The sequence below is a fragment of the Xyrauchen texanus genome, chromosome 40, assembly GCF_025860055.1.
Source record: "Xyrauchen texanus isolate HMW12.3.18 chromosome 40, RBS_HiC_50CHRs, whole genome shotgun sequence".
NCBI lineage: Eukaryota > Metazoa > Chordata > Actinopteri > Cypriniformes > Catostomidae > Xyrauchen > Xyrauchen texanus.
Window position 1 is genome coordinate 16525044 of NC_068315.1, and position 27133 is coordinate 16552176.

The 27133-nt window shown below is 36.3% G+C and overlaps 1 protein-coding gene across 3 annotated transcripts in view; it reads right to left on the reverse strand.

The window, feature by feature from the left end:
* Positions 1-26755, reverse strand: part of LOC127633284 (supervillin-like) — a 77623-nt gene extending 50868 nt beyond the window's left edge. Inside the window, exons 1-4 of one of the 3 annotated variants that reach the window (XM_052112279.1) lie at positions 26719-26755; positions 6183-6243; positions 5571-5662; positions 2-62 (exon numbers count right to left, since the gene is read on the reverse strand). In XM_052112279.1, the coding sequence (XP_051968239.1) occupies positions 2-62; positions 5571-5662; positions 6183-6243; positions 26719-26728 (224 nt within the window). In that variant the 5' untranslated portion in view covers positions 26729-26755. Of the gene's footprint in view, position 1; positions 63-5570; positions 5663-6182; positions 6244-13503; positions 13574-22326; positions 22493-26718 lie in introns of those variants that run through there. The other 2 variants (XM_052112280.1, XM_052112278.1) reach the window with 2 other exon arrangements.
* Positions 26756-27133: the final 378 nt, after the last annotated feature.

A 27133-nucleotide genomic window follows, 5' to 3' on the forward strand; every position in this document is an offset into this window, starting at 1 on the left:
CCTGTTCATGTCCCAAATCTGGTTTGTGCTTAGACTCTCAAAACGTTTCCTTAATTCTGAGACTAGTGAGAGAAGAGAGCAAGAAGACAAGGGAGTTCAAAAGAAGTCCAAAAATGTCTTGCACCGATACGGTCAAATGAGCGCAATTTAAAGGCTAGATTGTAACTATTATTAAATATAAAATTACACACTATACTAATACACAACATACTATTGCATCACAGCATCTGTATATAAGACTTAACAAAATTCTGTATAATTAACTGGTTTTTAAAAACAAATCAGGTTTCAAGAGGTGATCAGATGTATTTGAGAGCTTCTGAGAGCTCTCACAAGCCAAACAAGTTTCTTTATGTATTAATAAAACACATTCTCTTTATAATTATTTTTATCTATGTTAAGTGTGTCACTGAGGATATTGCCATGTCCTTGAGGTGACAATTCCGATAACTGTATAGGTGACAGAAATCCAGTTTGTTCTTGGAAACAAAAGCTTCTTACACCTTAAGTCGTCATTTAAGACATTAGCTAGGATCATTGCGTTTCAGAAATGTTAGTCAATCATAGGAAAAATCCTCTGTCAAAGCAGTTTCAGCAGTAACCATGGAAATCCGATTAACCATACACTCAAATGTGACCCATCGCAAAGAATACCACTGAAGAGATGGAGAGGGAAACCATCATGGGCATGTGTACACATGGCACACACAGTTTCAAACAATTCTTTGAGTCCGTTCTCTCTGGGATTCAAAGCAAATATATCAGTGATGCAATTGTGACTTTCTGATGTGAGCAAGAGACAGACACAGTGGGTTTACAATGAGTTTATTGAAAAGAATAAACAGAAAATGTCCAAAAAGGGAAAAACTTAAGGTGAATGGGTTGTGTAGGCATGGTTAATGTGCATAGGATGGTCCAGGATGTGGGTGGGGTCCGACAGCCACAGGCTCCCCTCCGGGACGCGAGGGGTGGCAGCTTCTCTGGTGGCATGTCTTACCAAGGGAACGGTGTGTGAGGGGAATGGCGGCATCCAAGGGTCCGGCACGCATCTAAACCTGGATCTGTGAGGATGTCAGTTTGTGCACACGAGGAGATAGAAACCGGCTTCACGAGAAGCGCGTTCTGCATTTTAATGACAGCGCAGATGAGGCTCAACTCGTAGGCAGGCGATGATGACGAGAGAGAGAGACAGACAGTAGACAGACCTGATTCCAATAAGCTAGGATTGCAATAATAAAGGAGAGTCATGCCGTTAAAGTGAAGTTGTAAGCCAAGACTAACCACTTCAAAGAGTCTTTTGAAACAGAAAACGCCTACTGTAGCCTGGTACCTACCAACAAAAATACCTAAAATGTACACAAATGGCATGGAGCATCAACATTTTACGTTATGAATCTTGAAGCATTTAAGCGTTAAAATGATTCCTGAAAGTTGATTACCAAAACACTAACATTCTGACTATAGACCCCGTTTACACATTAAGATGCGTCTCGGGTGATCTGATCACAGGTGGCCAGGTGAGAAAAATCACTGTTCACACCTGGTTGCTTAAATGTCTCCAGTGATCACTTGTGTTCAGATTTGGAGGGGAGGGACTCTGTTCCATGACATCAATCACTATGTCAGATAGTTACTGCATGATAATACACCACAACAAATTCCGAAAATAATTTATTTATCATCCCAGATGCAAATGAAATGCATTCTAATCTTCTTATAAGGGTCTCTACATGTTGATTTCAGACACACTGAAGAAGATCTGTGAAGTTCTCATGCTTGCGTATATTTCCACTTTAAAATGTTTTCGATCAGACAGTTATTTCCTTTTAAACCACTCATAACCAGCAAAGTTTAAACACTTGTTTTAGTGCAGTGGTTGACTGACAAGTGAGGGGTGGTGCTTCGCTGCTGCCAGGACGCACACAGGATGGATTAGCTTTTACACATCAAATGTGATGTGGTCATAAGCGTTTTTGACCACATACATCGTATTAGCCTTTCACCGATATATCAGTATCTGCGTACATGTTTACTGATATGCACAGATGTGGAAACTTTTTTCAGAACATATAAATGGAGAAAACAATGCTTTATAATTGGTGTCATTATGTAGTTTGTCCAGCAGAGTGTGCTCCGACTCTATTGTTTACAGAGCTGGCTCTGCACAGTTAAGTGGTGTCTTCATGGTAAGTTGCTAAATAGCTTGTGAAATACATACATGGAAATTAATAAAAAATGACCATTTTTCTTTTTCAATACAACGAATATAACATTAACCCTGTCCCTGACAACCATGTCACTCATATCTGTTTGCTGTTAGCCAGCTATAGTTTGTCAGTGCAGTCAGTTATGTAGCAGATTGAAAGGTAAACATCATAGCATCTATTTGCAGCTCAGCAGACAACGGTGCGGTGGTGGATTGTGTCTGTTGAGTCTGGATTTCATGCCACACTGTTGCCTAGTTGGTGAGACGCAATGCTGGAAAGTAAATAATGTCCATCTTTTACTCTCCGTGACAACATGCTTATAGCTAACTAGCTTACCATGTAGCTACTTTCATTGCTTTCCATCTGAGTGGAAGATAATGTATAAACATGTATTCACCAAACTGTTTTTCAGGATTCACAGTTTGGTACCCCCTTCAACTGAACAATTCCAGTCATTGCATTTATAAAATTTAATATTTAAAAGTCTGGTTTTCCATTGTTGAAAGTTTCCCCATAACTTGTATAGCAGAATACGGTGTAACAGCACTACCGCTTTTTACCTCTCACACCAGGTGTAAATGCTTCTTGTTTTACAACAAGCCAATAATTGACAGGCAGTATTAATATAGTCAGCATTTGACTGATACTTCTACTGATGTTTATTTAGCTATATATTTTATTTAAATGTATTATTTATTTTAATGGTCAGCAACTGACTGATACTGAACATACGGTACTGATGCTTTTTGAGCTATTTATTGTATTTGTATTTATTATTTATTTTCTCAGTGTTCATTTCTAGAATTTGTGACAACACATAATAATAAATGTCAAATATTCTTTGATAAAAATATTTAAGTAAGCAGCCTTCAGAGCACATTTGCATAGTCATATTGGTGCAAAATCGGTGAACAATCCACATAGAAAAAGGTCTGTTTTCATTCCAGCTCAAAAATTAACTATATCGGCCACAATATCGGTAATCTGTGAAGTTTCCACTTCTAAAATCGGTCTCAAAAAATCCCATATCGGTCAGGCTCAAATCATAATATCACAAGAAAAAAAGGTGAGAAATGCACAAATATCTTTTGGGGCTTACCAGAGGGAGGCTGCTCCTGCGAGCTCCAAAAAAATCCTGTCCACCCATTTTCTGGCTTACACGTTTTACAAATGATCTCTCCCCTCTCTTTCACACAACTTTGACATATTGAGGGCCAGTAAAGCAAGACTACTTGCCCAACAACAGGTGGCCCCCAGCAGACCAGATATAGGCTATCAGCAGCCCATCCTCCAACCCCATGTGTCCAAGACCCAACAAGACAATACCAAGTGAAAAAACAGTTGAACAACAAATGTCTGCCTCTTGGATTAATTGATTATGGATAGCATTATATACATGGTTCGTACAGATGCTTCAAAGTTAAATTCAAGGACTTTCAAGGACTTTTCAAGAACATTTTTATTTGTTTTCAATAAGCTGTCATTAAAACAAATTATTTTTGTACAACAATGAGCATCATTAACTACATATTCTCACAGTAACAATTCTTGGTTCATTCATGATGAAATTGATGTGCAATTGTAGTGTGCTACCTTAAAATGCACTTCTCTTTCCAACAAAAGTGAATAACTGGGTCCATAAACAGTAGTCCGTAAACTCCTGTGCTGTGTTCCATGTTTTCTAAAGTCACACAACAGATTTATGTGTGGAACTGTTTTAGCCAAAAAATGCTGAGGGTAAATATTTTGTAAAATGTTAATTTTTATTCATAAAAGGACAACTTGCCTGTGTTCTTTCTTTTATTATTTAATTTTGTTTCACGAACAAAGCAAGTTAACACTAAGTTAACACTAACAAGAGTTAAATGGGTTACACCACCATATTTTGAGGGCTCAGTGGGGTACAACACCAAATATTTTTGAGTGAAAATATTAGTTAAAATGTGAATTAATAACTTTTTAATATGCTGGGAAAAATAACTATATGCATCTTTACGCAGCCTCTGAACTTTGACCTTAATTATTTTCCACAACTTTTTGTATTTTATATTTAAATTTTAAAACATAAAAATATATATATATTTCATGTTGATAAAACCAATAACATGAAATCAAAGGACAAACATTATGAATAAATTATTATTAATGATTTTATTTAGCTTTTTTGCACACTTGTTCGGCCTTCCACTAATGCTTTTATTTAAAATAAGTACAAAATAAATAAACAAATAACTTTAAATGTCATAGAAGTGGTGTACCAGCTGAAGGGAACAAGGATTTATTTCAGGCAATTAACAATTTCATATATATATTTTCTAAAACAAATTTGCAAAACATATTCAAGCCATTTCATATCAAATTTAATTATTTATTTTCGCTATTTGAAAGCTTTTCCATGACTAAAAAAAGTCAAGAGACATGTTTGTATACATATTTTGATATTGACACACATGTTGTCAGAAATAACCTATTTTGTGAGAAGCAAAGATTTCTTTACTGAAGGGGGCACTAGACGGTTCACAAAACTGAATCCTCTATTGATCTGCTTTCAAATCATTCAAAACTTTAAAAATGTTTCACTCTGGAGAGTAAATTGTAATTAACACTGATAGTTGCAAGGATTCTTACTAGCTAAATCCACCACAGCAGTATCTATAAAATATATATGTTTTAAATCCTCAAGTAACACTTGCTTGTGATTAGCCCATTCTGAACAGTGCTGTCAAAAATAACAGGCGTCACGTGATAGTGCTGTCTATGTGCTGCCTGATTAGCAGTGGTCTATCGTCGTGGTTTTCCAAAAATAAATAAATTTCATTTATTAAATGATTTAAGCAATGCATTTTAAGATTATCTATAATTCACGAACTTTTAAAGCACCTCGTGGTAAAAATTGCTATTTTAAAGGGTTTTCCAGGACTTCAATTTAAAAAAGCCAAATTCAAGTACTTCAAGCATCTTGTACGAACCCTGTATATAGTCTGTCGCTTGCCATTTAAAAGACCCTTGTCATCGAACATGTGAACGCAGCACATCTGTACTGTAACACGGAGCACCCTTGAAGTTAACTGGGGTTAAAAGCTTTGCTTAAGAGAATAAATAACAAGTGGTAGAGCAGGATTTTAATCACGGTGACAATTTAATGTCTAAATCGTTCTTGAGACTGAACTTTCAACCTTTGTATTAAGATACTCATCCCTTCGGCTAATATCACTCCATGAGAAATCTACAGATATAAATGAATACTTGCCAAGTATGTGCTGACTGCTGGTTTAGTAAGAGTCAAAATCTTCCAACTCGACTAGTATATAATGGCCATAATAAGGTGTTACAACCACAGCGTTGTACATATACCGTACTTACCCTTGGGTGTATTTGCCAGCAGATTGACATCTACTTCTTTGTTGCTCTTGGTTACCTCGACTTTATCTTCAAACGAGAACTCTCTTTGGTAGCTGGACAGACAGAAACTGGCTTTAATTTTTAAATGCACTTTGTGGATAATGTTGGGGTTATGATGGAAACAAGAAGGCTAAGTTTTGGAAGAGCAGCAAACATCAATCACCCCAAAAAAGGTGAACCTTGGCAGGAACCTTATTCAAATATGTGAATGTAATTGCTTCACATACAAATGTAATATTTCCATCACTGGAAAAAGTAAATTTTAAGCATAACAAGTCAAGCAGACTCATAAAAAGTTCATAAGTGAATAAACAATTATAAAAAGCATTACTATATCTGATTCTGGAGCTAAGCCTATAGAAGTTCAACCACAATGGTCACTGAATCAATCAATCTCTACATGGACCTATTGAATTTGATCAAGTAGAAGAAAAAATGCAAACGGTCTGTTGGTACAACATGCATTCTACACCATTCAGGTTTACAAAAGTAATAAAAACCAAGTTATTATTATAAGAATGTAAAGAAATTTGATTAAATGATCTATTTTTACATTAAAGATAATGATCTTACCCAAGAGCTCTCCTTTGTAGCTTGCTTTGGCCAACCTTAGTGGCGGTCTCTCCTGTGAGGCCTGTGCATATAAAAGAAAATATATCCTTTAGACTACAAACACTTCTGCTGGTGACAGGCTTGATCAGCTGAAAATGTTTGAAAAGCCCCATGTGAAGGGCAGGAACTAAAACAATAGTATACATTTCATGGATGTCAACATGGTGCTCCGAAGTTGAACAGACTTATTCCTGTTTGCAAACAGGCACATCTGTATTCACAGAGCCAACTACCTGGGCCTATGTGCTTCAGGCTGTTTCAATGTATTTATTAGTGAAAAAGACCACCATGAAACACACTAAATCATCTGTATCTTATCTGCTTTGTTCGGTCGTAGGTCAGATGGAAAAGAGTTCAAAAGTTGCACTCACTTTATTTTTTTTATGTTGCACTGGTTTATACACAAAGCAAGCAGCATAGACGTAGCATCATGCTAAAGCATACGTTTTTGGTTATCAATAGCAGAAAATTTGCTTTTTGCTGTCGGACATAACTCTTTTATATGCTGTGAGCAAAAGTGTCTAATAATAAGTAGGTCGCCAAGAAAAAAGTAGTATCCGGCTGGTCATTTCCAGCTCCATGCAAAATAAAACAGCTTTTTTAGGGCACTGATATTCTGCATCTCATGAGATAGGAGTGTGCATTTTCTAAACTCACTTTGTTTAGTGGTAAAACTTGTTTGAGGAAATAATGACTGAGTGCACCTTTAACATGGTAATGTTTCAATTTCACTCATGTAAGTAATGTATTGAGATGACTAGTACTGGTGTTGTTATCTAGGTGTGACATCAATTTTCTAAATAAACACATGGAGATTTGACATCTGAGCCTTACAGAAGGATCTGAGGAGAGGAACATGTGTTTCCACTTTACCCACAGATCAATGGCCTGACCATACCGGATTCAGCAGATTCACCCGCACAGAGCAACACAAACATCCAAAATTGTAATATTCAAATCTGTTCATCTACATCAAGGACTGACGTTCCATAACAGTACCCCCTTTTATATTCACAAACATAATTTAAGAAGAGAGTGAACGAGAGAGTCAATTGACAGACTGTGTTTTGTTATGGAGAGTTTTCACAGCTGGGATGAGTATCTGCTAAAAACATTCCTCACTGCCTAAAAATCTCCTCTCTCTTAACAAGTCACAGGGCCAACAGACAAAACGACAGTGGCTGGAGGGAGATGGAAAGAGTGAGAACAGAAAAACTTTGAAAGAAAAGAGAAAAATATACTTAGGAACACTTGATTGGGGAATAGCTATATAGCTTTTTCTGCTGTTATCCAAAAAGCATATTTAGCTTGCCCAGCATGGACCAATATCAAAGAACGTTGAATTCACAGTAGTGAACTAAGGAATTTAGAGATTCTGGCTCAGATTGCAATTCCTCTCAATGATTCCTCATAAGATTGCAATGATGATTCTTTTAGTAATTTAAAGAAAAATGCAATCGTATTGTATTTCCTGTCCTCAGCAGCCTGTTGGCAAATTTCGAGATTATTTTATACTTGCATGAGAATAAAACAGATTCTCACAAAAGGTGTGTTTACAAAGGCCTTTTAATAAAGATTTTATTCATTAATATAAAATAGCTTTAATACAACAAACCTCAACGTGGATTTTACACACATCATCATGAACAAAAAGTCAGTAAATACTCTTTATTTAAGTCTCACGACATGGACAAGGTGAAATTACTTTAGTAAGGCAGTTAATGTAATATTTTCATTAAAAAAAAACTAAAATTATAATTGACTGATGAGTCAATCGTTCGGACTCCACTGGTCAAGCATGTTCACCCTTTAGATTCAAAAGAACCAACAAATAAGTGTCATTTGTTTGGCAATTGGACTACACTGTGTTTCACACTGTATATTCAAAAGAATTGATTCATTATAGTACATTGTTTGGGAATTGGGCTCCACTGTTCATGCTGTAAATTCAGAAGTGGAGGTGCAGCACTGCTAAATAGCAACAGAGGAAACACTGTCAGAGCATTTTAGTGCAATGTTCCGCATCAGTGGAAAAACATGTTCAAGATCCATTAACAGACCAAAAATCATGGAAATCACTTTGTTCCTGTAAAAATCTGTTCTGAATAAATGGTGCTCTTGTTTTCAACCATCCACATTGACAGTAGACCCTCTAATCTGTTACCTTCCTCAGAGGACATTATTCTGTACCATATGTGGCAAATTATTTTACCAATGCTGGATTTATTTTAGTGTGGAAAACTACAAAGCCACTGCAGTTCAAGTGAATTGCAGAGGAAAAAACTATGTATAATGTCAGCCTTAAAAACAAAGGTTTGCCAGATAGGCTATTCCAATTATTAATAGTTTACCAATTACGAAGATACAGTAACTATTATCACTACAGACAGAGTACATTAAAATTTAATGACAATGTTTCCATCATACAAACTGACAGCTAATAATGCAGATAAACTAGCTAATTGAATAAGCACTCATTATGTGTGTTGCATGATATTGTGCAGAGCACCCAATAAACTAAGGAGTCATTTAGGTGACAGATCCTCTTGCATGACTCTAGGGTTCAGTCATTAATATCTGCTGTTAGTCAGAATAAAGCATATCGAGGTGCTAAAAACAGATGAAGCAATCCATGGCTTGTTCACAAAATTGAAAGTGATAAGTCTCACAAAAATGACTCATTTTAGAGACACTTTGCCTTCAAATTAAAAGGCAGTTACAGTTTATGAATATAAACTAAAAGGTCATTAGTGTATGAGTATAATTAACTGACAAGAAACTTTCAAAACACAAGTAAAATAAATAAGAATTGATTTAAAACTAACAAACAAATAATGATAAAGAGAGGAATTGATGAACACATTTCTGAAATAAGTGGCATATTACAATGACAAGAGTGAAAGCAACTGTGAATGGAAGTAGTACATTCAAAACATTTATGAGAGAATTAAACCTATTAACTAGGAAAGAATAGGGGCAAAATGTGGCAGCCAGGTGTTAGTGTAGCACTTGTCTCAGCTAATAAAGGATTAGTCTTCTAGAGGAATAGGATTAGCCAGCATGGATACAGGAAGTGTGCCATCATGCATTGCATTAGGGTGATCAAAATATGAACATTTCAGTAGTTGGTTGGTAGGTAGGTATGTGTGTGTATGTGTGTGTGTGTGATATATATATATATATTTACATTTATGCATTTGGCAGATGCTTTTATCCAAAGCGACTTACTGTGCACTTATTACAGGGACAATCCCCCCGGAGCAACCTGGAGTTAAGTGCCTTGCTCAATGACACAATGGTGGTGGCTGTGGGGATCGAACCAGCAACCTTCTGATTACTAGTTATGTGGTTTAGCCCACTACGCCACCACCACTCCTATACAGGAGTATATATATATATATATATATATATATATTATTACACACACACACACACACACACACACACACACACACATATAGTGTAATTTTGCTGTCCCCTCAAAATAACTCAACACACAGCCATTAATGTCTAAACCGCTGGCAACAAAAGTGAGTACACCCCTAAGTGAAAATGTCCAAATTGGGCCCAATTAGCCATTTTCCCTCCCCGGTGTCATGTGACTCATTAGTATTACAAGGTCTCAGGTGTGTTAAATTTGTTGTCACGTTCTCACACTCCCTCAAACTGGTCACTGGAAGATCAACATAGCACCTCATGGCAAAGAACTCTTTGAGGATCTGAAAAAAAAAATAATAATTGTTGCTCTACATAAAAGATGGCCTAGGCTATAAGAAGATTGCCAAGACCCTGACACTGAGCTGCAGCACGGTGGCCAAGACCATACAGCGGTTTAACAGGACAGGTTTCACTCAGAACATGCCTCGCCATGGTCGACCAAAGAAGTTGAGTACACGTGCGATGCGTCATATCCAGAGGTTGTCTTTGGGAAATAGACGTATGAGTGCTGCCAGCATTGCTGCAGAGGTTGAAGGGGTGGGTGTCAGGGGGGTGTCAGCCTGTCAGTGCTCAGAGCATACGGCACACACTTAATCAAATTGGTCCACTTGGCTGTCGTCCCAGAAGGAAGCCTCTTCTAAAGATGATGCACAAGAAAGCCCGCAATAAGTTTGCTGAAGACAAGCAGACTAAGGACATGGATTACTGGAACCATGTGCTGTGGTCTGATGAGACCAAGATAAACTTATTTGGTTCAGATGGTGTCAAGCGTGTGTGGCCGAGACCAGGTGAGGAGTACAAAGATAAGTGTGTCTTGCCTACAGTCAAGCATGGTGGTGGGAATGTTATGGTCTCATTTAATGCAACATGAGATCATTTGAAATGCTAATGATGACACAGCAGCACTTCAGCTCGCATTTGATTGAGGAGAGGAAGAAAGAACAGCTTAGAGTCCAGATGCACTGCAAACAGATCTGGAGTCAACGGACGTGCCGGCGAGTCCTGCTGGATATTTTCATCATTACAATGGACTAATGTGCCGAGGCGATCAATGCAAATGGTAAACACTCCCGACAGTGAGGTTTGATTTAAACACATTTCATAAATTTTTCACAGGTGAGGAAACTCCTGGATAGTAAGGAAGAGTTAACATTTTTCTCAGAAGAAGAGCGGGAGTCTGATGAACATTTGTATTTTGAAGAGAGACTTGATCCAGCCGAGGATACAGTTTCGGATGAGTAAGTCATTTATTTTTCATTAGTTGACATGCTATTTTATATAAACATGTACATATTTTACTAGTGGGACTGTTTCCAGACAGGATTCAGAGTATTGACATTTGAAATATGTCCTAATAAGCAAGTTTTAGTTACATTTAAATGCTGTTTCGGATAAAGCAGGTATTTAAATTGTATGCTGTATGATATTAATATGATATGTAATATGGTATAAAAATAATATGAATGTTTAGAATATATGTTATCTAGTGTTTATGCTGCCTCATTATCATCAACAACATCATTATCATCAACAAAGCTTGTGCTTGCAAATATGTGTTCAGGTTAAATTAGTAAAATGCACTTTAAATATGCCCATATTAGAAAATCTGCATATTATAATGATTTCTGAAGTATCACGTGACACTGAAGACTACAGTAATGAAAGAAAATTCAGCTTTGATCACAAATTGCATTTTACAATATGTTCAAATAGAAAACTGTTCTTTTAAATTGTAAAAATAGTTCAAAATATCACTGTTTTTACTGTATTTTGGATCAAATAACTCAAGTCTTGGTGAACAGAAGAGACTTCTTTTAAATGGTAGTGTTGGTATAAAATTAAGTAAAGTCTTTATATAACTTCTTTTAACTTAAAACTTGATTTTGATCATTAAGTCTCCTCACATTCATGCTCTTTGTGTCACATTCCTCATTGATAGGCCCAGGGGAGGGTCTTTGTCTTCTCAGGTGTAAATCACCTCAATATTCATGAATATATAATTAGTATATTGTTTTGTATGAATGAGTGATCAGGATGGTTTTTACATTATTTTGTAGCAAAATTTCTAGGCTACAAGATCCAGTTCCCAAAAGGCTTGTGGACAAATGTTTAGTATGTGTTATATGACCTTATTTCAATGACTTTATTTTAGTTTTGTCAAAAACCATGCATAAACATTATTTTCTCAAAAATACAAACCTGTACATACATGTTGCTCACATATTATTGTAGCCCAGTTTGTGCTGAATACAGTGTTATCAAACTTTAGCCATTAATATGTTTAAGCAACTGAAAAAAAGCACAAATGTCAAGTCATGTCAAAACTTCTCCAGGGCCCAAAACACCCTAAGACCCCAAGAGGGTTGATGCAACATCATTTGAAATGCTAATGACGACACAGCAGCACTTCAGCTCGCGCTTGATTGAGGAGAGGAAGAAAGAACATCTTAGAGTCCAGACGCACTGCAAACAGATTAAGGTGATGTAGATTTCAAATTAGGGAATTATAATAAAAAATATATTAAAAAAATATATATCCTCAGTATCTTCTTGACGTGTAATAAAGCGGAGCTGTACCTTGCCTTCCACTTGAGCAAAACTTACCTGTCAAAGCATCTAAAAAGGAAACACCCAGGCATAATATCTTTAATGCATTCTTTATTAAAAGTTCAAATAATAAGGAAGCAGGTTGTATAAAGAAGCACGCACTCCGAAACTGGCATTTCTCCGTGCGGTCAGAGCCGCTTATATGGGTCACGTGAAAAACATTGTGAGTTTCTAACTTCTCCAGGCTGATACACCGTATCACGCAGAGACAATCGTGTGCACTTGCTGCAGCTAGATTATTACATGATGGCTCGTCACGAAGTGAATCATAATATATGTGTCACAGTGTGTAACTTATCATGAAGAAAATCAGCGATTCAAGTTCTATTGAGAAGAGAAAGTTTTTTTAAGCCACACAAAAAGATGGGAGTGTAGTGTTAGCCCATTAATCAATGGGCTAACACTTTATCGTTAGTAAGCACGTTTAATACAACTTTTAAATCGAGGCACAAGCTGAATAGTCAGTTAAGAGCTAATAATTAATTGTTGCCATAATCGCATGAATAGTTGAATATCCATTATAATAATCGTTAGATTAGTCGATTATCAAAATAATCGTTAGTTGCAGCCCTATTGCATACCTATGGTCTCATGATTTGAAAGCTTCAATGTTTTAATGCCTGTGCAAATCATAAATGTTCTTCAACACCTTTCAAAGCAGTGAAAAGCTGTAGTTTATTGATGCACAGACAGAGAGGGAGATCTTAAGCATCTTAAATGAGACAGCTGGTGTCTAAACTCTAGGAAAATGTTAAATAAACTTTGATAGCACGAGAAAACACTGACTTGGATACTTCCACTATGAAAGTCAAAGATAGCTAAAAATGTACTTTGCAGAAAATACATCCATGCACCTACTGTAAATGTGCAAATACACCATATATAACCAAGAACTGAATACCCACTACACAAGGAAAAGCATGTTCCATTGCGCAAGTGCACAGACCAAAACAAAACTATTAAAAGGCAATTTGGTAGAACTACAAGTCTGACAAACTATCTTAAAACAGACAAAAGGCGCACATGCAGGCAAAATTTTAAGCACCAAAAATATTTGATTATAAATTACACTATTCAACAAAGAGGACACATGCTCGGCTTTAACTCTGCTCTGCTCTTTTTACTGTATTCAGTGCCTTCTCCTGATAGTCCTGAAAAGCCTCTAGAGCCATTAAAACCCATGCAACATTCTCAGTGATGTGCTGTGCCCGTCCCTTCCCATCTCCCATTCACTCACCTTGACATAACTTGACATGGTTCAGATAGTTGGAGATCCACGGGTTCCAGTACATATTGGTTAAAATTTACGTATTGGTGAACAACAGATAGGGCAAGAAAGTGACAAAAATGGAGATGGGATTGTGATGTGAAGGACCAAAGAGAGGAGGAAGAATGAGAGAGGAGTGTAAAGGGAGGGGACTGCAGAAAGGCAGCAGTGTGTGAACTGCAAGGTGATGCAGAGTTAGCTGCAGCAGTCCTGGGACAACCAGAGGAGGGAGGTGAAGAGTAATAGAGAAAGAATTTCAAAAAGCAAGCAGAGGAGAGAGAGCGAGAGATTGTGAGAGAGGGGCAGGAGGAGAGCAGTAAAGAGAGCAGGATTTCTCCAACACTATGACACTATGTTGACTTCAAGCCTCTCACTCTGCACTGACGGCTACTGCTAAATGCTAGCAAGGTATCTACAGTGCTAAAGCTGCTCACAGAACACTAATCAGATTACCATAAAAATAATGAGGCTGAGGAGTGTGTGTGTGTGTGTGTGGGGAGGGCGGTATTTCAGAAGAGATATTTCATTCTAAATATTTAATATTATTAGAATGTTTTAAAATTATGTGTACTTTATAAGAGTGTACATTATATATCTAATGTTTGGCAATGTAAAACTTTATTCCCTTTACCAATAAACTACCTGAAAGAGAGAGAGAGCGAGAGAGAGACAGACAGACAGACAGACAGAGAGACCCTCTGAATATTCTTGAAACTTAATGAATCCAAATTTTATATTAACTCCAATTACAAATATACACTTATTGTTAAAGACATGGACAAAAATATGATCATGATGAAACATTAAAAACTTTGACTTCCACAATAAACTTCAGTGCTATTCGGCCCAAAATAGAACCACCAAATTGGCAAATTACTCATCAGTTGAACAATTTAAAGAAAGAAAGATTCTGTCTAAATATAGACTAAGTGACAATGATCTAAGATAGAACGAGGAAGACATCACATCCTGTCCTGGTTATTGAGAAAGCAGAGGATATGCAGACAGTGTGATCCAAACCAAATAGAATATGAGAAACACTTCCTTTTTTATTTGCCCAAAATACCACACTCTCAGAGAAACATTCTTTAACAAGTTTGATAATTTATTATATAAACCGTATGATACAGAGAAACTCACATATGTACTTGGAGATGACAATACAACCACACAAGCCACTAAATATGTGTCTGCCATTCACAATATAAGAAAATTCCTACCCATGTATTATTTATTATTATTGACACATTTTACTCTTTTCATTATTACTTATTGTATTATTTCTTTACCTCTTTTCTAGAGGTCAACCGATTGTGGATTTTACTGATATGATAACTAAGTTAGGCAGTACCTGCCGATAATCGATTAATCAACCGATAGTTTTTCAAATTGATATGAAATGAAAAAATAACACTCAAAGTAAAATAGTGCTGAACTTTATTACAAAAATAAACAGTATTGACTGAACCATGAACCAATATATATATATATATATATATATATATATATAAACTAATTTTCAAAATTTTAAAGTCTTAAACCATTCAGTAACATTATATTATTGCATAGAACATTCCTATCCTGGCTGTTTAAAAAACAAAAAACAAAACAAAAAAGAAAGAGCATTACATTTTCAACTAATGTGCTTAAAATAAATAAATAAATTGTTTTAGTCAGTCCATATTCTCAAATGCTAGACGAACATCTTTGTTTCCCTTTGTTTTTGTTTATTCAGCAAATAGATGGTAACAATCATGACATTTAAACATTTGGGTTTGCCACTCCAGCATTGGACACAACAGGCAAAAACTATCGGTGTGGATTTTTGTAGATAACAGATAATTCCAGAAATCTGTTATCAGTGCCAATTAATCGGCAAAACTGATATATCGATCAACCTCTAATCTTTTCTATATTATTCTAATATGCATTTAAATAATTGTATATTTAATTATTTAAACTGAACAGAATTGAGAGAGAGAGAAAGGAAAACAAATCGTACAAAAAATAGTGGTTGTGTGCACAAGCAGCTGCGTAGATGTGTGCAGGTTCGCTGGTGTGTTTTCTCCAAGCTTCAGCACAGCTGAAAGGGTGAGAAAGTAAGAGAAAATAAACAAGAAATTCCACCGATCTCTGAGCAATGAGATGTTTGTGGAAGAGAGAGAGAGAGGAGGTGGAAAAGAATGATAGCTGCCATGGGGAACAGTTGCCAAGTCATATAGCTGTAACGAGGGACTAAGAAATAGACTTCCATTGTATAAAAACCATTAGATTAATAAAATTATTAGATCCCTTCCCCTGTTTTCCAGTATCAACAGATGATGATTTGTGGTAAATATGATTAGATTTTTTATTTTCAATATCCTGGCCGCAGTAATAAATAAAAAAAAAAAGACACCAACACCTTAAGTTTCTTCACTGAATTGGAACCAGTTTTAAAAGAAAGACTCAGATGGAGCACACCTGTTAGTTCCAGAGTTCAAATGGGATAAACTCAGAAACTCAGCCAAACTCAGAAATTCTAATTTTATAAAGTCACCCATCTGTGAGCAAGAGAGTTGACTTGCTGGGCTCAGAAGAAGAAAAAGTGTAAATGGAGATAAAATGTCTGAGAGATCTAAAGAGCAAAAGCAACTAAAAAAAGAATAGTTGAAAGTTGCCAAAGGACCTTTAAAAAGGCTGTAATACCAATCAATTTTCCTCTCTTTCCCTTCACTCGTTTTTTTTTTTGGATTAGTAAAGACATACCAAAAAGGTTCACAATGCAAAACACCTTCTCAAGTCCACCCAATTATGGAAACTAGGCAGTTAAAACTGATAATTAATTTCAAAATGACATCACAACAATGAGCATATTAACATATGACCACCCACATTAACATATGACCACCCATATAAAGGTCAATCCAGTATTCAGAAATGTTGCTGTTCACAGAAACCGCCCAGATTAACTAAATTACAGCTGTTTGGTGCAGAAAAGTGGGGGACAAAAGCACAGACACCAGGGTCAAACTGAAAAAGAGAATACATCGGAGAATGAGAAACAGTCGAGTGGAATAGAGGGAGTATAGAAACCCCAGGAGAGAACTATACCCGAGTGTGTTCAAACAAGCAGGGCATTTAAGGACTGCTTTACATGCTGAAATGGCATTTGCCCCACACTATTTCTGTTCTATTATCCTGACTGCAATGTTTCCACTGTACTACTTATTTTTGTGCACACACACACACCATGAAGAATGGCCTGCAGATCAGACTGAGACCCATCAAAATCAAGAATGTGTCAGTGAGTGTATCAGTGGCCCTGAGAAATCAGTTGCTGTTGTTCTAGAAAACAAATTAGAGCCGCTGCCAGATCCAGAGTATCTGCATCTGATAAAGCTAGAGAGAACAGACTCTATCACAAACCATGATCAGGAAACTAAAAAGGCTTTCCAGAGACTGAGCTAATATCTAAAATAATCTGTGCTCGAGTCTCTTTCAGGATCTAACCAAAGGCCGAAAACAGATGACATCACAGTGTGAGACTATAGGAGAGCATGTGCACTGCCTTGTCATTACACATCATGTAATCATCTAATTCCTCAGAGACCATGCTGCTTTCTCAGATGACAAATAGCACAAATATGACACCATCCCCTGATCCAAAACACACCATCTAATGACACAGTCTCACACACATGCACGCTGTATTTAGCGCTTAAACTGTTGGGCTGGGTTTAACAGCATCTGCACGTTACAGTAGTAAATAAAGATTAAAGTGGCAAGAGGTGACAAAAAACTCAGGCAAGCAGAAATATAGAGGAATTATGATGCTGCAAATTAAGTTTAAATCCTGAGTTTAAGTAGGCTAAATGTTAGACGAAGAACTAGTTCCAGTAATAAGTCGATTCTAAAATAGGGCTGCAACTAACAATTACTTTGATAATCGATGAATCTAACGATTATTAGGACAATTATTCAGAGATTATTGCAACGATTATTCATTAGCACTTAACAGATTATTCAGCTTGTGTGCCAACTTATAAGGTTGTATTAAACGTGCTTACTAACAATACAGAAAACAAAATCATCTTTTAAAAGTACCTCTAAATAACATTCACTGAATTAAAAGGGAAAAAAAATATTTTATTAGGTTTAATTCAGTAAAGAAATTCACGGCAAAAAATCCTATTGTTATCAAGTGTTTTTGTCATGTTTTCCATTTAAAATAGTCTAACAATCCTTTAAAAAAAGATGCATTCACTGAGAAGCAGCATAAGATATTTAAACTTGCTTTAAGAGAATGTGTCTTAAATAAGTGTATTTTCTATATAAGTATTTTTTCACTTGGTTATAATTCTGTGAGTGCAGTAAAGACAAAATATTCTTATTATTCAAGATCTGTTCTCTAAAAGCAAGTATAATATCTTATATGGTGCCTCTCAGGTGAATGCATCTTTTTTTGGGGGGGGATTTTTCACTTAGAGGTGTACTCACTTTTGTTGCCAGTGGTTTAGACATTAATGGCTGTGTGTTGAGTTATTTTGAGGGGACAGCAAATGTACACTGTTATACAAGCTGTACACTCACTAATTTACATTGTAGCAATTGTCATTTCTTCAGTGTTGTCACATGAAAAGATATAATCAAATATTTACAAAAATGTGAGGGGTGTACTCACTTTTGTGAGATGCTGTACACACACACACACACACACACACACACTGATAGTGCAAGGGATTATAATGTTAGAAGAGGTAGGATATGTTCGATAAATATAAATAGACTAAGCTGTGTATTGCACATAAATATTGGTCAATGGAGCGGTTTTAACTGTTCATGAGATGGATAGCCTGAGGGAAAAACGTTTTTTACACTTTTACATTGAAAAGCACAATCAGTCGAATTAAAATCATTATATATCCTAATGTAGTTATTAAGGCTGCAATCTAAATATTTATGAGATGCGTGCTTTAATTGAATGTGTGAAGCAGACCGTTCACATACTGGAAACTCCACAGTTATTGACAATCATTTGCACTGTGTGTTGTACGACAGAGAAGAGCACTAATCCACTGTGAAGCGAGAAGCACTTGTATTATTTGCACTATGTATTTATATAATTGAATCACTGCATTTGGGCTTTAATGATCACACTGGTCCATGTAGCAAACCGTTTATTCAGGGAAGTAAAACTTCTATCAAAAATGCGTCAAAATAAAAGCTCTCATCAAAATAAAAGCATGATTCAAAACAGTGCATTGAAAAAATGCAATGGTACAGTATGTTGAAAAGTAATTGTTCTATTTTCACTTGTTAAAAGGTTTAAAAAATTAATTTGATTTAACGCCATTTTGATAATGAATTTAAATCAAAATTGAAATAAAATCAAACAGAATTCTGAAGAAGAAGAAAATAAAAACTATTTTAGTAGGGCCCAACTTAACACTTAAGCAATGCATACTTAATTGAGAAACACTTGAAGGAAACATACATTTATTTCATTTATTATTTACTCCATAGTTTAACTTTAAATAGGTTAATTTAAACAGGCTAATTTCTGTATCGGTATTATCGGTAATGACTAACATTTTGGTATCGTATCGTGACAACACTATTAGTTCCTATACAATAAATAAAAAGGCAATCTGCTCTAAGTTATGGAAACAATTTTGCAATCAAAAGAAACATGGGCAAAGCCAAAAATACAGTAACTAGAACAAAAAATCTAATCTACAGTATTTTACCAATTTACAAGCTGCATGTGAATAGTTTAAATATGACTAGCACAAAACTAACCCAAACAAGGGTGTTACTGTGCTCCCAAGTAAGCAATCAAACTATTCATGTTGTTCTGACAATGGCCCACATTTTCCCACATTTCAACTTTCAGAAGGTTTCAAGGCAGAACAACAAACTTGGCAAGGAACTGTAAGCTGTTCAGATTTATTTCTGGTAACCAAAAACAAAACCAGCCAAGTCTTAAATGTTTTGTTCAGAATTTTCATTATGTTTATATTGCCATATCATTAGAGGCGGAAATCTTTGGATTGAAAGCACTCGATTTGATAAATGCTTCTTAGGGTTTCGTTTCGATCCAAAATAATGTTTTGCATTATTCAGAACTATTCAATTTGATCTACACAATTAATTTGATTTGATAAACAATTTAATTCTGTATTTTTTAAATCCATTTATAAAATTCTTTAAATCCTTCCATAATGTGCCTTAGGCAAGAAAAAGAAAGACTACTAAAGATCCAGTATCAGAAGAAGCTTGAAAGAAAACAAATGAAATACATATACACATGGGCTACTTTGAATACAACAAAGAGTGCCATGTGCCGATAAAATATTTTAGAGCCAAGCATAAATAGAAAAGTATTCCATATTCCATGTATTTTAGCTGACTAAGCCAAATGCAGTGTAAATACATTTATGCCGCTTCTATTCTGCATTACAATCTCTGTGTTGTGGTGTCATGCAAATACAAAAGCAGAATTCACAAACACCAGAGTTTAACTGTTCCTTTTTGTGGTATATGTGCCCCTTCAGATGATATCCCAGCCATCACAGCACTTCTTTACTGACCTGCATATTCCTGTCAGTAAAAACCATGTCAGTAAAAACAATTATTAATAAATGTGAAAATCAGTTTAATTTCTTTTGTAAACTGACATAATCAATCATTTGATGGGGAAAAAAAAAATTCACATTGCAACAGTGAATCATTGGCTTCCCCCACCCCTTGAATTAATAGATTCTAAGATTATAGTCTGCTCTAAGACTACATGACACAGGGAGAAGAACCAATGACCCATAGCAGCATTCTGATTCATTAAACCAGTATGACTTCTACAGTACTTGACATATGACACAGGGAAGAAAAATCAAAGTCCTGAGATTGGGAGGTGAGTGCTAAACTCTCAAGGGGTCTTGTTTCAAGCACTCATTGGTCATCAGAATTATGCAGTAGAGACAAGGTCAGAAAACTCTCCACTCACTCCACATTACATTTACCTAAAATTACCACATGCACACCTCTATCCTAATAAGGGAACATGCTTTCTGACTGGCTAACTGCGGGTCACTGTTTCTTTCTTTCCCTTGTCTGGATGGCTGAGCTGTGTCTGATGTGGAGTCACCTTTGTGTTGAAAGCATTAGGAGGTTTTGTGCATGTGTGTGTGTGTGTGTGTGCACATGTATGTTTGGTACAAAAACATAATTGATTTTCTCAAGCACCCATGATATACACAATATCAAATGGTACATAAACACTGACAGCAGTTGAAAACCCAATAAAAATTAGGTTGGAGTGAAATATGGATCAGTGGCAGAAATAACGAACATCACATACAGGTAAAAAATAAGGGTTATTCAAACATGGTGTGCTTTTGTGTTCTATCTGTGCTGTTTTTTAATTGTTGGTCTATGTATCCATCCATGAAACCACTGTTATAGCATATTGCAGCATGTGCACTTAATTTAAAAGATGGTGTGTCAAGTTTAACTTAAAGACATAGAGAACCCTGCTTTCTGTTACATTCACTGCACTTCATCTAGATTTTTAATGCAACAATGTGCCCTGTGTGAACACCTGCTAAAAGGTTCAAACATTTTTAGTCTCAGGCATCACAAAAGTGAAGGGCTTTTTTAACACATTTCAGAAATGTTCAAATTAAACTCTCTGTGATGACACATATAGGGGTTTGTTAGAACATTACAAATGTTGTTATACAGTGACATTAGAGGACACAAAACATCCTCTGGTTATCATTATTAAGTCAAATCATAAATAATTGTTTGCCTGTTAAGTTTAGCTAAAGCCAGATTGAGTATATTTAGCAAAGGGCTAGTTAATTTACAGCTAACACTCAAGCCTGTCATACCATTAAGGACTACAGACACAAATACTCGACCAATGAAAACTGATATTGCAGTGTGGAAATGGATTTAACTGCAGCTAATATAGCCACATAGATTAAAAGATTTTACAGCAGAATAGAAAGTTCACACTCTATTCATATTTGACTGCATATGGGAAAAAGATTATAAGCTTATTTTTCTTTGTAATGTGTATCTGCCATTTGTAAGTGTCTATTTTGGTCAGAAAAGTCTGACAGAGAGAGAGCAGGTGGGGTCACTGGACAGCTGGAGAGCATGAGTATTTAGTTATTTAGGCTAACTGCCCATACAGACAGACACACACACACACACGTACACGCACACGCACACGCACACGCACACGCGCACACACGCGCGTGCGCTATTAAAGGATGCGCAACTTGGCAACAGCAAGTGGCCAATAAAACTATTGTTCAACACGATAAAATTTGCTTTTTAATGCAAAAGTATTTACATCCAGACATTAAATAAATGCAAATCTACAATACAAATAAAAGGATGAATCATCATAAGAAGAAAATTGAATTCAAAAATTTGTCAGCACCCATTAGGATAAGATCACTCAGTTTCAGCAGTCTATACAAGCAGTCACTGTCTTGTCAAACACATTTTTTTTCCATGTTTGTCTCATATCAAGGTTCACTCAGTCTTTTTGGCTACTACTCTGTCTCTCTGCAATCTCGGTCATTAAGACTGACCCACTTTAGTTACAGTAAAAGGAAACCAGATATACCGGAATTCTGTGTTTTCAAAACCTATACACGCACATACACACTAAATTCTATTAAACCATGAGAGGACACACTATTTATTATCCACATGCATTTCAAGATTTCACCCTTCAAAAACTTAAATCAAGCATAGGCAAAAATAAGCAATAAAGGGGAATGTGTCCAAACAACTTACTGTAGCAGCAACTCTCGTTTCTGATGTCGTTTCAGCTGAGCTTAGCCTTCAATGGGCAAAATGGGCTGTTTACTCTGTTTTAATCATGAAAGGATTAAATTTGGATTCTGTTCTTCAGGAGATATATCAGCTCTGGAGAAGGTCAGAGAGGGAACAAGCAACAGAAAAAGGGGTAGGACAGCAGGGGGGTAATGTGGTATTGGCACAAACACACACATACATACCCAAGCTCCACTTCACTGTCAATCACACCCCCTCTACAGGAGTGCTGTGAGGTAACTAAAGCTCCATGTGAAGAGACATCAGAGGTATTCAAATATAGCACGGTGCTTTCCCACCATAGCTGTGCCAGGCCTCACAGACTGACAGAGAGAGAGAGGAGAGTAGTGGAAAAGAGGCCCTGTAACATTCATGTTACAGACACACCAATACTGTGAGGTGTGAGCGAGCATAAACATGACAGAGCAGATCTCAGGAGTATTAAAAATATGGAATAAAACACTGCCAGGGACACAACAACGTTTTCTAGGGAGTCTAGGAGGGCAGACATCCAAGAACACATACATAGACAGTGGGTTCCAACAGCTTGATATCACTAGTGAAAATGATTTTCTTTCTAATTCAACACTTCATTACAAATTATATTAAAAGCAAAACCATTTCAATGAAAAGTTGAATTGATCAAAGTACCTGAATTTCAGAATTTCTCAACAGGGCTCAACAATAAGGACACTTACATGAAAAACATGTGAAAAAAAAATATTTAGCAATGTAGTTTTTATGTGCCAGAATAACAATATTTTTAATTAAAAGAGGAGTTTTGATTTTTTTTTATACATAAATACTAGGCTTTTACTAGAATGTGCTATGATAGTAGCAATACAGCTACCTGTGCAAAGATGAATCAGTACTTTATTCCTCATTAAATCAAGTTTTGCTCCAACAGACATTAGGAATACTTTACCCAAAAATTTAAATTCTCTCATCATTTACTCACCCTCATGTACCAGATGTGCACTTTCTTTTTTCTGCTGATCACACCCAAAGATTTTTAAAGAATTTTGCAAGTGAATGGTGGCCATAACTTTCAAGGTCCAAAAAGCACAAAGTCAGCATAAAAGTAAACCATACGACTCCAGTTGTTAAAATCCATGTCTTCTAATGTGATATGATAGGTGTGGGTGAGAAACAGATCAATATTTAAATCAGTTTTTACTATCCTCCCTGCCAAGTAGGTGGCAATATGATGAAGGTGAATCAACAAAAACAAAAGAAAAACAATGTAAAGTGTATTGAATGGACACACAGTAATTAGGTATTCTTCGAAAAATCTTTGTTTGTGTTGTGTAGAAGAAAGTCATATACATCTGGGATGGCATGAGAGTGAGTTAATACGAAAATGGTGAACTATCCATTTAATAATCATTTTGAAACATATGTATTAATTCATGAACAGTCACCTGAGATTCTCCACTCATATCAGCAACCTTATAATCAGTTTTATTTTTCTACACAGCGAACAAACATGTTAGGATCACATGACCAGCTGAATAAAATTCTCCTAATCTCATTAACCACTGTTATTGGACACTTTTACACATGGATTAAATTCAGAATGGCTGAATGTACAGAATTGCTACATCGACATCGTAACTTAAAACTATTGCATTTGAATGACGATGCATCCATGCCTCTAGGTGTCAGTGTCCAGTCAACATACAAAAAACGATTATGGAGTGCAACATTAACTAATGGCAAACAATTAAAATCATAACTGATAGGTTTATAATTTTTCTAATAATTCTTAAATTCAGACAATTCAATTCATTCTCATAAGTTTGACAAAACCTTATCTTCAGTTTAAATCACCAGACATCACAAGAATAATGTCCAATGCATCACAGACAACATATTCTTTAGGTTTTGAAGGCAAAAACATAAGATTGTACATAAGATTTAGTGAAAACATATCACTGGCCCAATGAGTGCCAGTTCCATCAACTGGCCCCAATCTCTCATGCAAATAACACCGAAACTGTGAATTTAGCTGGGAGCCTCACCTGTTCTCTTGAAAAGGGACATAGCTCCACCTAGTGCACTTTTCTCAAAACCTCACACAGACACACACGTGTGCTCACACATATTTTCCTTCTTTTTCCTTGTTGTCCCCATGATGCTCTTATGTCAATTCAACATCTCTTCAATTGCCTTTAAGGAACGTTAACTTTAGACTTTAGAATTAGTCAACGTTGTGGGCATTTATCCAGCATTATACATTCACTGGAACTCCTAGTAAAAGTGTGTGAGGGAGAGGGTATGTATGTGTTTAGGACGGTGTCATTAACAGCAGTCATTAATCTGATAGTGACTTGTAAATTAGCTGGGTAAAGGCCAAGATATATCAGTGGATCCCAGTCTTGTGTGTTGTGCCAACACAGTGCAAGCGTGTGTGTGTGTGTGTGTGTGTGTGTGTGTGTGTGTGTGTGTGTGTGTGTGTGTGTGTGTCTAACCAGGTGCACAACATGTTAAAGCAATGAATGATAAAAGCTTTTTATTCCAAGTTTATCTGAGTTCGGCCAAGTGGCCCCACCCATTATGTTAAAAATCCTGCTTCTTATAACTTTATTTTTAACAATTATGTTTTGATTGGCTGTGAGGCTGTGAATACACTGTTGTGTGTGGCATTTTCACTTTTAATGTGGAGAGACAAAATACTAATTGAAGGAATCCTGTCATGTCATTAGAACATGCTGTAAGAGAAAAAGGGGATAAAGGGACAAAAGGGATGTCCTGTAACTCGTCTGCTCGTTAAGTCAATGTTTCGCTTGCACATCATCGCTCAAACTACAACATAACCAACTCCTTTCATGTACACAAACAATTATGCAACTGAATTAATGGACTACAGTATTTCAAAGAGCAAAAGTTGGGTGACAGGACAATAATGGGTGAAAAAATAAAAAAAATAGGCTAAATAACCCCCACTATCATATCGGGCATTTTTTCACCTGGCTCATTTGTTTCGGAACCTGGTGCGTTTTCTTACTTGTTTCGGTTCGTTTAGGCATATACATATGAACATGGCAATCACACTCTGATCCTCACAAAAACGATCAGTCTCTGGAGCAGTTTGCTTGTGTTGGATGATGTTTGTTTGCAGCACGACTTCTAATAGGAGCATGCATTCTGTACCATGCGGTGACGTTTTGCATAACCTTGACATAGCAGAACTCAAATATTATGCCAGTTGACAAATTTTATAAGTAAACAATTTTAACTGGAATATTGATGTCTGGAACAGTGCACAAACATTCTGACCAATGAGGGGCAGTTTGCTCACACAATGTGACTCACAGTTTTGGTCCATTTTGAAATAATTACCTTATAGAATCATCAAGAAAATGCAACATTGTAACAATTTTATTGCTTTATTTGTTTTGGAACAAATAAAGCAAGCTACCAGTCTGATAACACCCTTAATTAACTTCTGTAGTCAGAGGCCTGTGCTTAGCTTAAAAGGCAACTTTGCAACAAAAAGTTACCATGGATTACAGTCTTGCATAAGGAGGGCCATCTATCTGTCATGGTGAGTTTCTTTCTTCTGTCTCTCTAAACAAAAACCAACAAAGAAACACGCACATCAAAAATAACTAAAAAATAACAAAAATAAAAAGATGTTATGTTCTTTAGATCCATTTTTGCAGGCAGTATTTACCCTGGAGAAATCTGTGATAAATGCCAGTATAACTAGCTAGCACTAAAGACAGACTGCATCACAGTCTGAAGTAATGAGCAGAAAAACAATAAACAAAACATTTAACAGTGGGAGTTACCAAGCTGTACCGAGAAGGGAGGAAAAAAATATCAGGGAATACATGTTTGGTTGCCACATCTATGCATATTTGTGGGAGAGTAGAAACATTTACAAGGTGAGTAGAACCTCACAGAGCATTGCACAAACACCATTTTCCAAGACCCTTTGGTCCACATACTCCTGCTATCATACTACAACCACACACACACACACACACACACACACACACACACACACAAAATTGGCTTACCTGGTTTTCCTCATTTTAATGAGGATATAAACATAATGCTGATTAACTCTAAGCCAATCCTCACTGACCTACATGCTTAACCAAGAGAAGCTAAACCTTTATTTTGGACTGAGAGAGCAGATATAAAGGACAAATGGCATACAACCTAGGATATGCAACTAGAAGAGCCAAGCCTATACTAAGAAAGGCAAATAACAAAGGCAAATAACAAAGAAAAGAGATTTTACATCTTCATGAAGTGGAAAGGCAAAAACAGTAATAAAAACCATGTAGTGAAAAAGTGTGAAAAGATTGCAAATGTTGAGTCTGAGGACTCTATTCGCTTTACCTCTAAGCATGCTCTCTCCTCACATGTACACCATAATGTCTATAACCCCTCAGACAATGCACATCTGACAGACACACTCCATTGTCCATTCTTGAAGACTGGAGAAGACAGTGCAGAGCTGGGCATTGGGACAGCCAAATGGGATGGTCTGGGAAGGACAGGACAGGACAGCCCAGTGAACTGAGAAACACGTGACTGGACCATTTGCCCAAAACAGTGATGTGGTTTTACACCAGTCTGGCTTTGCCATCACAGGGTGCTTTTGTTAGAGGTTATCCAACTGGTAATGTGCAAAAAACACATTTGAGATAGAGCTTGTGGTAAGAAAGAAAGAAAATAAAGGATAGTACCTGCATGCATATCCATCTGACCTTTCCTAGGCAACAATGACTGCCCCAAGCCAGAGGCACAAAGG